Source organism: Myxine glutinosa, chromosome 6 (assembly GCF_964187855.1).
Source record: "Myxine glutinosa chromosome 6, kmMyxGlut1.1, whole genome shotgun sequence".
NCBI lineage: Eukaryota > Metazoa > Chordata > Myxini > Myxiniformes > Myxinidae > Myxine > Myxine glutinosa.
In genome coordinates, this window is record NC_136266.1 from 124734642 (window position 1) to 124751902 (window position 17261).

Consider the following 17261-nt stretch of genomic DNA (forward strand, 5'->3'; position numbering starts at 1 on the left):
TGATAGCGTGGAAAGCTTGGAAAAACACAGCCTTGCCAGCAGAACCGGAAGCGACATTTGCTTTCTTCTCAGAAAATACACAAGCAATTCCCATGAAACTTGACCACAACCTTCATCACCCGTGATGTACCAAAGTTTTTCACAGCATTAAAAAAAATTGGGGTGTAAGGTGGTCTATGAGGGGGGTACACCCCGAAATATGTATTTGCGTTTTTCTCAGAAACTACTTGCAATTTCGATGAAACTTGACCACAACCTTGAACACCCATGATGTACCAAAGTTTGTTCACCGCATTAAAAAAAACTGGCCTTGGGTCCTCTATCCTTATGGCTTTGTCCACGATACGACTGTAGAGGAGGCGACCAAGGTGGGTTGTTGAGTCGATTCAGAAAAGATATGCTGCGGGGCGTGGTGGGGGGGGGGGGTGGGGGGAGGGGAAGGGGTTGCTCCCCAAAATAGGTATTTTTTTGTTTGTTTAAAGTCTTATGATTATGTTAGTGTGGTTCTACATGCTGCTCTGTCTTCTAGCAACCATTGAAGTTGGTTTAAAATACCTTTAGTCAGTGTAGTATACTGTTTATTCCACAAGGTGAGCGCCAGGGGTATTGCCTCTATTTTTAAACTATGTATCGGGTTTTAAATTTTTTATTTTTCCGAATTACTTTTAGATTTCACTCTAAATTTCAACATAATTATTTAGACCATGAGTTCTGATCATAAAATATTGAATGAGATTTTGAATATCAACTTTTAATAAGCCAATAAGATAATCTTGGCAGGAGCCAATCACAATGCACTGAGCCTCACACAACCAATCAGCGTAACAGCGAAGGACAAACGAACAGCCATCCTGGTCATATATATTGTCCCGCAACTCCGATTAACACCAGAGTTGCAGATGCCGATTACGAAGGCTTTGACTCCCGAGGCGGAAGCTCAATAGCGGATTTCAAAATCTAATCTAAGCGCGCGGAATGGAGGGAAACAGCGCAAGTCCCCGCAGCCTTAACTATCAATTCAATCAGGAAACTGTGTTCAATTATATACAGAAAATAATACAACGATTTATTAACGGTTCCGAGAACAAAGAAATGTGATGCTCTAAAACCCCTATACGGAGTACTCCCACTCGACAGAGTTATTAAACAAACCACAGGGCAGACGACGAAATTAACAAAGAGGGTGTGTGTGTGTGGTGCGTTCTTAGCTTTGCTCGCTTGGGAGCGTGGCGTGGAGATAGTGCAGGCCTCGGAGAGCTAGGCCCTGACACGTGGGCGGGAGGGGTCTCCCCGACGCGGCTCGCTCGCCGGCCCCGGTCCTCTCGCACCGCAACTCTCAAACGCTTGCCCCGTCCGAAGGACCACGGTTTCTGGGGCTGTCGTCTCTGCCCGGCGCTTTGGAGATCGTGAGTGGTTGGCGATGGTACACACGAGGCCACGAATACGGCCACCAACGGGGCGAACCTCGGCACAACAGCCGCCCACGCAAGCATGCGATCCGATCGCAGGGAAGATGGAGGGAACGAAGGCAGGAAGGAACGAGAGGGGAAAATGTCCAGTGTACTCTATCACGACTGAATTCTCTCAGCTCCCCCAAATGGCATCTGCTCTGTCTCGTGTCCAACTCCGAACTCTTCTTCTTCTCCTTGGTGTCATCACTTCCCTCAAGTCCCACGTCCCGCCCTCTCGTGACGTCCATTCGTCCGCCCTCCCCCATGACGTCAAAAGATCCACCCCCTTCTCATCGTGTCTCGGCAGGGTGTGTCTCAGCCTGCCCGTTTTGGTGGGTGTTGTTTCATTGATGTGAAAGGGAAGGGAATTAATTAACGTAGGTGCGCGAGGGGCATGAATTCCTACTGTCTAGGTGCGGTGCCAAAAGGGACATTGGATTGACCACAGGGGTGGGAAACACACAAAGTTACCCTTATCGCCCTGTCTACTTAGCATTTCCTGTCCCCGTACAGGAAATACATACGCAATTATCCCGGCATACTCCTACACATACTAACTTAAAGGTACATAGTGGGTTCAAGCTATCGCGACATCCCGGAGCATTTTACCTACTCAGATCTACTCTGCTCTACATATTGCTCTGCCAAATTCGTATATATATACAGTGGAACCTTGACTTACGAGTTTAATTCGTTCCGTGACCGAGCTCGTAACTCAAATTGCTCGTATCTCAAATCAAATTTCCCCATTGAAATGCATTGAAATGCTATTAATCCGTTCCAGCCCGCCAAAAACCACACCAATTTTTTTTTAAATATACAGTATATATAAAAATATCTCGCGCTTTATATTTCACCTGTATGCAGCATACAAGTTGGCAGGATGGCCTGGACTGGAGGTACGCACACTTGACTCTAAAGTCTAAACTGTCCAGCCTGGGTTTGAATCCCGACCCAGCTATAACCTGTCATGGGTGAATCACAGGCAGGGTGATTCATCAATGTGTGTACCGCTAAACTGGGCGCCCCGTTTGCGTCCCATTAGTTGTTGGATGTTAAGGATCTCACCGTGTTTTCCACAAAGAGAAGGCGAGCTATCGCCGGCATTCTGAACAAGTTGTGGCCTGGCATGCTCTTCTCCTCTGCCGTTATATACGTCCTCCTCGACACCTCGTTCATGTTTTTCGACGATTGCGTGTTTTATATCCAAGCACATCATCCTCTTCTTCTTCTCAGCACTGCACTTGCCACTCACTTTCTTAGGCCCCATGGTTAAAACTAAGAAATTTTCCGAAATAACCAAAATGCGAAAAAAAAAATGCAGCGCTGTACGACAGAGATACGTACTGTACTTGCACGGCAAGATAACCACGTGACCAGACCCACCTGGCGGCGTGAACTCGAAATAACCAAAATGCGAAAAAAAAAATGCAGCGCTATACGACAGAGATACGTACTGTACTTGCACGGCAAGATAACCACGTAACCAGAACCCACCTGGCGGCGTGAACTCGAAATAACCAAAATGCGAAAAAAAAAAATGCAGCGCTATACGACAGAGATACGTACTGTACGTGCACGGCAAGATAACCACGTGACCAGAACCCACCTGGCGGCGTGAACTCGAAATAACCAAAATGCGAAAAAAAAAAATGCAGCGCTATACGACAGAGATACGTACTGTACGTGCACGGCAAGATAACCACGTGACCAGAACCCACCTGGCGGCGTGAACTCGAAATAACCAAAATGCGAAAAAAAAAATGCAGCGCTATACGACAGAGATACGTACTGTACGTGCACGGCAAGATAACCACGTGACCGGGTGGCGAAAGCTCGTAACTCGGATCTCGGCTCGCATCTCAAAGCAATAAACCGCCCGAGCGACGGCTCGTATCTCGAAAAACTCGTAAGTTGGGGCACTCGTAAGTCAAGGTTCCACTGTATATATATATATATATATATATATATATATATATATATATATATATATATATATATATATAAATAACCACATTTAGAGGCCATCCATTAGAGGCCATTTAGAGGCCACATTTAGAGGCCATTTAGAGGCCACATACATATATATATATATATATATATATACAGTATATATATATACAGTATATATATATATATATATATATATATATATATATATATATATATATATATATATATATATATATATACATATACATATATATACACATATACATACATACATACATACATACACACACACAGAGTCACTTGAAAAAGTAAGTACACCCCATGTAAAGTTTTGACTTTTTCAACATATTTCAACATACAGCTATTTGATCTTCATTTCAAAAATAGTGATCGATAAAGGTGATATAATATAACAAATATCATGAAACATTTACATTTTGTAGTCAATTGTATAATTTAAATAAACATAAATGCAAATTTCGCATGTGGAAAAAGTAAGTACACCCCGACATTTATCACGACTTCAAATACCTAAAATTAGAATCGGGTGCACCAGCTCAGGTGCAAATGATTAAAACATCGTCAGAGAGGATCTTGGAGGAACCTGTCTTATTTAAACCTCAGACATTTAGTTTGGTTTGCTCTTTGTTGTTGAAGTGTTTGGCGTCACCATGCCTAGATCAAAAGAGCTCTCTGAGGCCTTCAGAAAGAAGGTTATAGATGCCTACGAGTCTGGGAAGGGATTTAAAAAGATCTCCAAACAATTTGAAATCAATCATTCGACTGCCCGGAAGATCATCTACAAGTGGAGAAGATTCCAAACAACTGCCAACTTGTTCAGGCCAGGCCACCCCAGCAAGTTCAGCCCGAGAGCAGACTGCAAGATGCTGAAAGAAGTCTCTAAGAACCCCAGAATGTCATCACGGGACCTCCAGGTAGCTCTTGCCACTGTTGATGTCAAAGTGCACGAGTCTACTATAAGAAAGAGGCTGCACAAATTTGATCTACATGGGAGGGAGGTGTGCCAGGAGGAAAACTTTGCTGTCCAGAAAGAACATCAGGGCAAGACTAAAGTTTGCCAATGAACACCTAGGCAAAGACCAACACTTCTGGAACAATGTGCTCTGGACAGATGAGTCAAAGGTAGAGCTATTTGGCCACAGTATCAGAAGACATGTTTGGCAAAAACCAAAGACAGCATTTGACCACAGGAACCTGATACCAACTGTAAAGCATGGTGGTGGAAATATTATGGTTTGGGGCAGCTTTGCTGCATCAGAGCCTGGGCAGCTCACCATCATAGAATCCACTATGAATTCTTCATTGTACCAGAGGGTGCTTGAGGATAATGTGAGGCCATCTGTCGGAAAGTTGAAGCTCAACCGAAGGTGGACCTTGCAACATGACAATGACCCTAATCATACCAGTAAATCCACCAAGGAATAGCTGAAAAGAAAGAAATGGAGGGTTCTGGAATGGCCAAGTCAAAGCCCGGATCTAAATCGCATCGAGATGTTGTGGGGGGGATTTGAAACGAGCTGTGCATGCAAGAAACCCCTCAAACATTGCACAGCTGAAAGAATTCTGCATGGAGGAGTGGGCAAAAATTTCTCCCAGTCGATGTCAGAGACTGGTCGACAGTTATAAGAAACGCCTACTTGAGGTTGTTTCTGCCAAAGGGGCAATACCACCTATTAGAGCCAAGGGTGTACTTACTTTTTCCACATGTGAAATTTGCATTTATGTTTATTTAAATTATACAATGGACTACAAAATGTAAATGTTTCATGATATTTGTTATATTATATCACCTTTATCTATCAATATTGTTGAAATGAAGATCAAATAGCTGTATGTTGAAATATGTTGAAAAAGTCAAAACTTTACATGGGGTGTACTTACTTTTTCACGTGACTGTATATATATATGTGTGTGTGTATATATAATATATATATATGTATATATATATATATATATATATGTATGTATATATATATATATATATATATATATATATATATATATATATATATATATATATATATATATATATATATATATATATATATATATATATATATATATATAGTATATATATATATATACTGTATATATATATATATATATATATATATATATATATATATATATATATATATATAGTATATATATATATATACTGTATATATATATATATATATATATATATATATATATATATATATATATATATATATATATATATATATACATATACATATATATATATATTATATATATATATATTGTTGCGGTTTTGAGAACCCACACTTTTGTAAATAAATAATCACTTTTGTAAATAATTCTCATCATTTCATTAAAAGGTCAAAGGTAGCACCCATAGATAGGCCACAGCAACACGTAGGTCACCATAGGAATGTCAGTTATTTCCTTATTATGTGTCTAGTTAAGGCTATGTTCCCAATAGTTGAATCTGCGTTGTGTCAATTAAATAAGAATAGGCCCTTCCATTCATTTTGCAGCCGCTCTCTCCAAGCTACGCCATTATGTGCCCCTACAGTCGGGGCTTGTCTCTCCCCCAAATTGTCATGTGGGTTGATTAGCAGCATTCGCTGCATTGAGCCTTCGTCGCCTTAGCGCTCGCTCCAAACGCCATTGACCATGCGGTCTCAGACCGAGGAAAAAGGGGGCGGGGCACAAGAACAAGGTGTGGCCCTGTCAACCCACCATCAAGGGCGGAGCCGGTAAGCCCTCGCCAACCAACCAGGGCTGATGAAACACCATCAAGGGCGTGGCTCTATGAAGCGCGGAGTAATCTGGGGGCGCGTGATATAAGCGCCAGCGCGAGCCTTTTGAGTCGAGTCGGTTTGAGGTGCTCGTCAAGTTATGAGAAGGGAGAGGTGCTCGTTCAGTTATAATCAAGTTGTGAGAGTCTACTCGGGTTGGAGACAGCGCTTGGTGGGGTCTGGCTGAGAGACGAAGCTGCGCAGAGCTCTTTGACGAACTGCTTCGGAAAGCCCTGATACGAACATTGATCGGGAGAGAGAGAGCGTTGGCATGAAATACGTATTACGTACGCAGCATCTCAGCCCCTCGATATATGTAAGGTCCGCTCGCGGTCGGCGACACGCGATGCTGCCTGCCGTTCTTCGCCCGCGGTACCGGAGCCTGGACGGAGTCGCCCTACCTGGAACCATCTGCCTGGACCTTCCTCCCCTACCAGCTACCATCCCGTGTGAGTGTGTCTGTTTGTCCTGGGGTTGTTAAGTTAAGACTGTATAGATAAGATACAGTTATGTGAGGATATACAGATAAGATACTGAGATAAGATACAGATATACAGATAAAATACACAGATAAGATACTGTGTCCTTCTCCTTCTTTCTTGTCCATTCCTTTCGTTTCCTCTTCTTCTTGATTGTAAATAAATCACCTTGTTATTTCTTGGTTTTTCCCTAATCCGATCGCCTCCGTCCTTTCTTTCCATTGAGTACCTGTGGCACGATTTCGGAACCGCTATAATCGGGTTTAGTATTTGTTAACGGCCCGAGTCGTGGCTCGCTTCGCTCGGCGTGTCCATTAACGCTGCGGCTCGGGTGGGAGTTATCTCCTCGCTTTACGGCCGGTGGTAGTACTTAGGTACTATGACTAATTAGGCTTACAACCCCACTTACCACCGACCGGAAGTGACGTCATAGATTCCAGGACTTGGGGACGGCCAGCTTAAAAGACAAGGGGATTAACCCCCCCTTGATAAGGGGAGAGCCGACCCCCGAATCCGCAACAATATATACAGTCACGTGAAAAAGTAAGTACACCCCATGTAAAGTTTTGACTTTTTCAACATATTTCAACATACAGCTATTTGATCTTCATTTCAACAATATTGATAGATTTAGGTGATATAATATAACAAATATCATGAAACATTTACATTTTGTAGTCCATTGTATAATTTAAATAAACATAAATGCAAATTTCGCATGTGGAAAAAGTAAGTACACCCCTACATTTATCACTACTTCAAATACCTAAAATTAGAATCAGGTGCACCAGCTCAGGTGCAAATGATTAGAACATCATTAGAGAGGATCTTGGAGGAACCAGTCTTATTTAAACCTCAGACATTTCGTTTGGATTGCTCTTTGTTGTTGAAGTGTGCGGCGTCACCATGCCGAGATCAAAAGAGCTCTCTGAGGCCTTCAGAAAGAAGGTTATAGATGCCTACGAGTCTGGGAAGGGATTTAAAAAGATCTCCAAACAATTTTAAATCAACCATTCGACTGTCCGGAAGATCATCTGCAAGTGGAGAACATTTAAAACAACTGCCAACTTGTTCAGGCCAGGCCACCCCAGCAAGTTCAGCCTGAGAGCAGACCACAAGATGCTGAAAGAAGTCTCTAAGAACCCCAGAATCTCGTCACGGGACCTTCAGCTAGCTCTTGCCACTGTTGATGTCAAGTGCACGGGTCTACCATTAGAAAGAGGCTGCACAAATTTGATCTGCATGGAGGGTGTGCCAGAAGGAAACCTTTGCTGTCCAGAAAGAACATCAGGGCAAGACTAAAGTTTGCCAATGAACACCGAGGCAAAGACCAGCACTTCTGGAACAATGTGATCTGGACAGATGAGTCAAAGGTAGAGCTATTTAGCCACAGTACCAGAAGACATGTTTGGCAAAAACCAAAGACAGCATTTGACCACAAGAACCTGATACCAACTGCAAAGCATGGTGGTGGAAATATTATGGTTTGGGGCAGCTTTGCTGCATCAGGGCCTGGGCAGCTCACCATCATAGAATCCACTATGAATTCTTCATTGTACCAGAGGGTGCTTGAGGATAATGTGAGGCCATCTGTCAGAAAGTTGAAGCTCAACCAAAGGTGGACCTTGCAACATGACAATTACCCTAAACATACCAGTAATTCCACCAAGGAATGGCTGAAAAGAAAGAAATGGAGGGCTCTGGAATGGCCAAGTCAAAGCCCGGATCTAAATCCCATCGAGATGTTGTGGGGGACTTGAAACGAGCTGTGCATGCAACAAACCCCTCAAACATCGCACAGCTGAAAGAATTCTGCATGTAGGAGTGGGAAAAAATTTCTCCCAGTCGATGTCAGAGACTGGTAGACAGTTATAAGAAACGCCTACTTGACGTTGTTTCTGCCAAAGGGGGCAATACCACCTATTAGAGCCAAGGGTGTACTTACTTTTTCCACATGTGAAATTTGCATTTATGTTTATTTAAATTATACAATGGACTACAAAATGTAAATGTTTCATGATATTTGTTATATTATATCACCTTTATCTTTCAATATTGTTGAAATGAAGATCAAATAGCTGCATGTTGAAATATGTTGAAAAAGTCAAAACTTTACATGGGGTGTACTTACTTTTTCACGTGACTGTATATAAAGGCATAATCATGAACACCACTCCCCCTCACCCCCTGACCCCTCCCTAACTCTTATGGTTCCCGACCTAAAAGGATCTCATCTCGTTGCGTTCCAGGAAGACCACAGCATCATTAAGTACACCGATCCATGGTGAGCTGTTAAGCCAACTGTCCCATCTGCTCTTAAACGTCATGGACATTCAGGATCACGAGATGCTTTTGGAAAATAGCAGGCCATTATGTCTCGTTCCCCTGACTAAATTTCCAAGTCTTTGCTTTTTCCTCTGAAATTACACACACGACCACTGGAGGAGGCAAAGGAACACTACTCTGTGTATTCCTTGTCATGACACTTCTTTGGCTGCATCTAATCTAGTAGCACGATGATGATGGTACATTGGATCAGGAATTATTGATGTCCACAAATTAGTCATTTTACTCGAACATGTTGTTCTTAATTTTCTTAAATCACTTGCGGTATGTTTATCACTGTTTATTGTGTGTGTAACAGTCAAACCCACCTTCCACGTGCCTGGGAGTATTTGGAATGAACATGAAGACAACAGAGGAGGATCTGCGGTGTATTTTTGAACTTTACGGTGAAATTCTGGATGTGAAAGTGGCTTTTAATCGGCAGCTGTACCGCTCTCGAGGTTATGGCTTTGTCCACTATACTACTGTAGAGGAGGCGACCAAGGTGGGTTGTTGAGTAGATTCAGAAAACGTATGGTTGAGTTTATTTGCAATAATTTCCTAACATGCTTGGTGCTATGGTACAGAACTAAGTCAGCTGCAAAGTATGGCTAGATATTTTATGTATCCTTTGCGATGTTGAAATGATGTTTTTAATGATACAAATCTAATTGTGTACTTGTGCAGATTATCTGCAACAATATTATTTGATGATTGAGACACTCATATAAATAATCATGAACATCACTTCATGCCCCCTGACCCCACCATTAACTCTCAAATAACTTTTGAGACTCATATAATGACTGACCAAAGCTTGGTGTTGGCTTAGCGGTTAAGGTGCTGGCTTCAGATCCGAGGATCCTGAGTTTGAATCCCAGTCGATCGTTGAATTAACGCCAGGGGGGGTTGACTCAGCCTGTTTAGTCTGGCTATGATTCCCGACCGAAAACGATCTCATCCCGTGTTCCAGTAAGTTAAAGTACTGTACACCGATCTTAGATGGGCCGTTAAGCCAAGTGTCCCCATGTCCTCTTAGACATAAATTACTTTCAAGATCATGAGATGCTTTCGGCCAATAGTAGGCCATTGTATCTTGTTATGCTGGCTATATTTCTAAGTCACATGGAAAGTAAGCCTGGTGTTGGCTTAACGTTTAAAGTGGCTGGCTGGATCTTAGGGTTTTGAGTTTGAGCCCCTGCCGTGCCGTTTAATTAACACCAGGTGGGTTGAATCAGTCTGTCATCCTTCCGAGGTCGGCAAAATGAGTACAAGCTTAATGCTAACGGGCACTGCATCAGTGGCACAGCCACACTTACAGAAAATGATGTAACCAGCAGGCACAGGATGAATACGAAACAACAACAACATCACATGGAAGGTTATACTTCAACTAGAAGAGCCTATCTGTCGCTTTGCTGACGGACCAATTATTTGTTATATCTCTTGCTGCTAGAAGGGGGAGGGGAAGAGAAGGGGTGGCGAGATGGGGGTTTATGGAGGGGGAGTGACAGGAAGGGGGAGTTGAAGAGATATACTGCATATACATCTTCTGGGAAGGGTTGGGGGGGAGCTTTGACATGCCCCTCCATTTTGGGGACGAGGGTGGGGGGAGGGAGAAGGAGGACAAATTTACCTGTGCAAAGAGTGCTTTGGCTTTAGCTTTGCCCAGGTAAAGAAGGAAATTGTAATACACTCTGCCACAACTACCAGGTGGCACGTCAAGGTACACATTCACATAGAGAATTTACGCCTCTCTCCCCACCCCCTCCTGGCCACACACACTCCCGAGTGAGGCTACAGTGATGTTACCCCCCACACAAAATTGAATTAGTACCCCAAGTTTGGGAGTTTGTAACTTAAAAGATGTGGCCGTAAATGAGGAACAAAGGCAGACAGACAGCCACACAGAGACCATGGCGATTATTTTATATATATATATATATATATATATATATAACTGTGAGAAATAGTAGAAACTCCACAGTACGAGCAGGGCGTCTCATTTGCATTGAATAAATAATCAGGAGATTAAATCAGACGCGGACGTAGCTTCAGGACTTCGATCTTTAATTTTTGACAAGCTTTCGACCAACAAAGGTCTTCTTCTGAGTCGGCCCCAAGTTCAACGGAGGGGCCGACTCAGAAGAAGACCTTTGTTGGTCGAAAGCTTGTCAAAAATTAAAGATCGAAGTCCTGAAGCTACGTCCACGTCTGATTTAATCTCCCGATTATAAATAAATAAATAAATAAATATATATATATATATATATATATATATATATATATATATATATATATATATATATATATATATATATATATATATATATATATATAATTATATATATATATATATATATATATATAATTATATATATAATTATATATATATATAGTGTTGTGGATATGAGAATGTTGTTTTTTTTATTGTTGTGTAATAAATTGTGGTAAAATGTCACCCTCCTTCCTGCATTTGTTGTTGTATAAAGATCAAAGGGCGTTCCCGTAGTTAATTCCATAAAGCATACACGAAGGACACCATATATCTTTGTTGACAGTTATTTCCTTATTATGTGTATTAGGCTAAGGATTTGCCTTCCATTAACTTAATATTCCATTGCACTGAATTACATAAGATAGATCCCCTTTCAATTCCCTCAAAGCCTCCATTACCAACTGCATTCCCCTTTTTGCATCCTTTTCCGACTGGGTTGGGCGGTTTGCTGTGGTTGCCGCCATTGAACATGTGCTCGAGTCGGGGAGGAAAGGCGTGTCCCCACCTCGTCATGGAGGGGAGGAGTGAGTCAGCCCCACTCAACCAACCAAGGGCAAGGGGTTGGACTTGGAGAGGGTGTGGAGAGAAACATCGAGAAGGTTCAGGGGCATGGCATAGATAACCCGCAGAAGACGCCCCCACCTCAGACGAGTCATGAAAAAAAGCACGCGACGTCCACACAGCGGCACGAGCAGACGATTGAGGCAGCAGATGAGTTCGGAGAAGTGCGAGAGAAGCGCGGGGAAGCCTTTGACAGAAGTGCGAAACAGAAGCGCGGGGAAGCCTTGACAGAAGTGCGAAACAAGAAGTGCAACGAAAGAGTTGCGCCCCACCGGTAGTTTTGGCTCCACCAGCAATTGACTCCACCAGGCCGCTTCGACCCGTTACCCCGCGGGAACCAGATTGCGGTGGCATCGGTGGCCGTCGAGGTCCAGCCCAACGTCCCGTGCGGGATCAAGCCCGAACCATCTGCCCCAGCTGAACCTTCCCATTCCTCCTTCCAGCATTCATTCCTGCCATTCCATCCTTCTTGTGTACGTGAGTTTGTTTTGTTTGTCTTGTCCCAGGGAATAAGTTAAGCTTGTATAGTTAAGCTAGTATTTTCACTGTGTCACCTGCTTTTTCCATTTTCCCTGTATATAACCTTGACTGATCCTTTTGCTTTAGTGTGTGTAAATAATAAATCCTGTTATTCTTCTGTACGTCTTCTTCTTCCTCTTTACATTCGGTCGCTTTAGAGGTTTCCATATTGAATATCTGTGGCGCGATTTTGGCCAATGTCCAGGAATCGGGTTAGTTGGGGTAACTGTTAGGGCCGCGGCGCCATCCGCTCGGCAAAACAACATCCTATCCGCGGTCCGTAACAATATATATATATACAGTATATATATTGTTACGTTTATTGGGATAGGTAGAAAGATCCCATAGGAAAGGTAGGATTATATAATTACTAGCTGAAACCCGTGGAACATCCACGGAAGGGAGGATGTGGTGTATGGATAGAGTGTACCATTATGGATGGCATAGGAGATTTGCTTGTCCGAGTAAGAGTTAGGAAGAAAGATGAGAATGAAGAGTGCGTATATGAACAACGATCGCCGACACCGGCACAAATGCATGCTCTGGATTGTCCACTCAGTGGACGGCTTGCTTTCGCCTTCGCCTGTCCAATCAGCGGATGGCTTGCTTCGCCTTCGCCCAGCAGACGCCAATACGATGGCGTCGTAAGATGGCGTCATATCGGCAGTTAATCGGATGCTTTTGGGCCCCAACGTCGGCTAATTCAGATTTTTCGAGTATGGCTGTACGTGATAAACAAAGAGCGCGGTTCGTAGATCGTAAATCCATTAGTGCCGTGGGCATCGGGTCACTGGGTGCGGCGTAAAAGGGATAACAAAGTCGAGTCCTTACGCTATTATTATATAGATAGATAGCATGTACCGTGGGCATGTAAGAGAAATCTCGATGTACTTAAGTAGGGAAACTGAAGCTTAAGATTGTTTAAATGTGTTTTCACATGAGGGGTGAAGCTGTGTTCATTAGTGTAGGGATTAAGACTAATTTTCCCCAGTACGTGATTACCCCTCTGTAATTTTCCCTTTACGTTTTGCTGACAAGGCGGGCCATGAAAACCTCCTTTAAACAACAACCACCACCGACAAACACCAAGTAGAGCCGATCGGACTAAGCCCCGCCCAAAGGACCTAATAAGGAAAAGGCCACGCCCTGAAGGTCATGATTGACCGGGACGAGCATGGGGTGAGTTGGAAAGAGCTTCGCGATTGGTCGGTGGGAGGTGATCGAGAAGCTTTGAGAGAGAAGAGGAAGGGCGTGTCTCTTGGGTTGGAAAAAGGAGCTTTGCAGTTTTATGTCCTTTTGAGGAGAGCTTTTGGAGCTTTTGAGAGATAGGAGTGAGGAGGTCTTGGCAGCTGTGGTGCTCTTCGGGGGAGCTGGGGGCCGCGTTGTGCTTGCTGGCCAGGAATCTAGAGGAGGACGTCTTGGCTGCCCGTTTCACAGCTTGATGCGCCCCACGTCATCGGCTTGCGCCATATTGGGCGCTCAAGCGCGGGAAGCATTGGTCTTGGCCACCACTGCCAACCTCACCAAAGTACTCGTTGGGATGACGAGTTAAGTGCACTATGAAAAGGAACATATTATTTTATTTTATATTTCCCCTGTGCGTCCGTTTTTGAGTCCGTGTGTGGAGGTACCTCAGCATTCATTTTATTCTTTGGGTTATTTTCATTAAATTCGTATTTGTTGAATTTACTGTCATGTTTGCATGTTTTGTGGTTTCGGAATAAACCCGTTTGTTCTGTTCAGGTAAACGCTTCCCATTCTTTCATTCCGCATTCAACAAAAATACCACCATTTTTCTGGCTGCAGCATCGGGAGTAAAACTGTTTGGCTATTCGTCCAAGGCTGATTTTAATCACGACAGACAGGACAATATATGTGTGTGTAGATCATGAGCTGCACACATGCCTTGGCGCATAGAAGTGTAATTTTACAATGCCATACATTTGTTTTAGCTCCAGTTTTGAAATGCACTTTTTACAACATATTGAGAGGAGCAAACACACCATTAGCATTTCCCAAAATAAACTTTATACTACTGTCTTGTATCATAATTGTACTTTAGTCTATTTGGCATTCCCAACTGAGTACATAGCTTTTGGCGTTGGTATCCCAGGTCCAAATCCCATGCTTTCCCTCCAGGCCAAGGAGCACACAAATGGAATGGAACTACATGGACACAACATTCGTGTTGATTACTCCCTCACGCTAAAAGGTCATGAACCTACACCTGGCGTTTTTAAAGGAAAAATTTCAAAGTAAGTGTCATCACAGAGCACACACACACACACACACGCCTGCGCGTACACACACACACACACGCCTGCGCGTACACACACACACACACACACAAACAATATTTCATCATTTCTGTCAGTTGATTGACCCACATTGTTGATTTGTTGTTGCAGACAAAACCAATTACCTTCTCGTAGCGATACAGGTTACTATGATGGCAGCCCATCCCTGCCATGGAACCGTGAACCATACAGACCTGGATACCATGACAGAGGCTATGGCTACGATGGTGATTCTGAACGACGGTGCGACAGGGGCTACAACAGGAGAGATGAAAGAAGATATGACCAAGAACACTATGGAGGATACGGCCGCGATTACAGCAGGGGTTACAGAGGCTATAACCGCGACCTCAGTCAGGAATACGGTGACGGTTTCAGCAGCCGCTCCACTTGGAGTTCTCCCCATGACTACAACAGGGATGATTACTATGATGCTCCAAAAGACCGTCGCTGGTACAAAACCAGTATCTGGTGAAGAATTGTTTTGGTTTGTTTCCTACGTTTGTGATACCTTTTTTCATTTGCACGTGGTCTACACGAATATGTTTCTTTCCAGGTCCTCTTAGCCATCTCGAACTTAACTTTCTCTCTGCGTACGTGTTCTCCTCCATTCCAGATCCTGATTCTGTGTGTTGAACGTTTTGTGAAGTGAATTTTTGTTATACCTCCTCCCCTGAAGGTGGCTAAGGCATTATTTTTTTGGCTTGTCTGTCCGTCCATATGTTCGTCCGTACGGGCTAAACCTCGTTTTTCTCAGCAACCACCTGTCCGATTGAGATTAAATTTTCAGGGTAGGAGTGGCATCCATGCAGAATGTTTTTATGATAATTGTGATGTCATAGGTCACGTGCTATGGCAGCCATATTGGATTAAACGCAAATAATTAAAAAACTTTCTCGAAAACCGCTGAATGGAAAAAATTGAATCTTGGTGCATTGTCAAGTACTCTCAATGAGGAACAAAAGCATGATGATGACATCATCGGTGAAGTGGTATACCAGCCATAAATGTTTTAATCGAATGCCTTATCCTAAAAATCTGAAAGTGCATGCACATGATCTTTGACCCATTTGTATGGAAATATTAAATTTATGACATCATAGGTCACATGGTTTGGCAGCCATATTGGATTGAAGGAAAATATTAAATGATTATATCTCTGAAACCGCTTACCCTATCGATGCGAAATTTTACAAATGTCATCTAACACCATTGCTGCATCTAGTTTGAAATTGAAGGTGTCGTCGGTCATGTTGTTTGGCAGCCATCTTGGATAGAAAAACGAACCTTATCCGATCAACACGAAACCTTACAAACGTGATCCCCTACCCATACATATGCAGAGTGTACATTTCGATGTCATATGTCACGTGGTTTGGCAGCCATATTAGCTTGAAAGCCGATATTTAAAAATCCCTTCTACGAAAACGCGTCACCGATCGATGTGAAACCTGTCCTGTGGTAAAAATGTGATACTTCAAAACAGCTGAAGGGATTTAAACCAAACTTGTTCATTTTTAGGACAGTGAACGAGGGCATCTACCCGTTGTCACAGGCATGGACTACACGGAGGCATATTGGTGACACAGTCGCATTGCTGTAGTTTAATATTACCGTTGATTTTCCAGGTACAGGTGGAAGAGGAATGCGATAACTTGTGGTGGCTGTGCGGTGAGAAAAAATGAATGAATGAATGATCGTTTTAAGGCCACTTTTCCCCGCTAGAGTGGGGGTTAGCCTTGCGGGCCCCATGACAATCATGGTTCCCTGTTTGAGGCAATGTTTTTATGGCCGGATGCCCTTCCTGACGCCAAGGTTCCCATATATTTAAATATACATTTATACTCTTCATTTTGATTGGCAAAGAAACCCTTTATAAATCTTGCACTCTCGCAATTGGATTTTTTTCTTGAATGTAAATATGGTTTCATTTTCGTGCTACATTATCTTTTGTTATTCTCAAATATTTTAATAGTAGAAAAATTGAAAACACTCTGCTGTGGTTATTAATAAACCTTGTGTTAGTAGTTTTTTTTTAAAGTTTATTTATTTTACATTGATCTGACACACGCCAGAGCTTGTACATATAATCACATCGATGAGGGCACAATATTCCGAACCTAAAGATCGAAGAAATCTTCCCTGAAATATATAACTTCCCTGAAATATATAACTTCCCGGGATAACTTCCCTAAAAATGTCTGCTGCTCTTCTGCTCCAATCGGCTCATCTGATCATGTGCTTGTTAAAGTGGACATCTCTCTGACCATTCTCAGAGAGCCTCCTCAGCGTCCTCGAGTCTGGCATTTCACTCAGGCCGACTGGCACGGGCTGCAAGCAGCCATCAATCATCTGGACTGGTCTCCCATCTCTACCGCCTCTGACATCAACTCATCCTGGGAATTCTTCCAAAGTAAATTGCTCTCTCTCATGCACAGATATATCCCATCTCGTCTTCAGTTGTCATACCCTTCCTCCCGTCCATGGTACACGGAATCTTGTGGAGAGGCTGTTGCCCAGAAACAACTTGCTTTCGTCTCCTGGAAAGCAAATCCAACGGAAGGAAATCTCATTTCCTTTCACAACGCCCGAAACAAGTGTGTGTCCACCCT

General features: G+C 43.0%; 1 protein-coding gene across 5 annotated transcripts in view; it reads left to right on the plus strand.

The window, feature by feature from the left end:
• Positions 1-16676, plus strand: part of LOC137430259 (transformer-2 protein homolog beta) — a 29724-nt gene extending 13048 nt beyond the window's left edge. For 4 of the 5 annotated variants that reach the window (XM_078780473.1, XM_078780476.1, XM_078780475.1 and 1 more), the window contains 3 exons: positions 9314-9499; positions 14492-14607; positions 14761-16676. In XM_078780473.1, coding sequence (XP_078636599.1) covers positions 9314-9499; positions 14492-14607; positions 14761-15124 — 666 coding nt within the window. In that variant the 3' untranslated portion in view covers positions 15125-16676. Of the gene's footprint in view, positions 1-5982; positions 6640-9313; positions 9500-14491; positions 14608-14760 lie in introns of those variants that run through there. The other variant, XM_078780474.1, reaches the window with a different exon arrangement.
• The last annotated feature ends 585 nt before the right edge of the window (positions 16677-17261 follow it).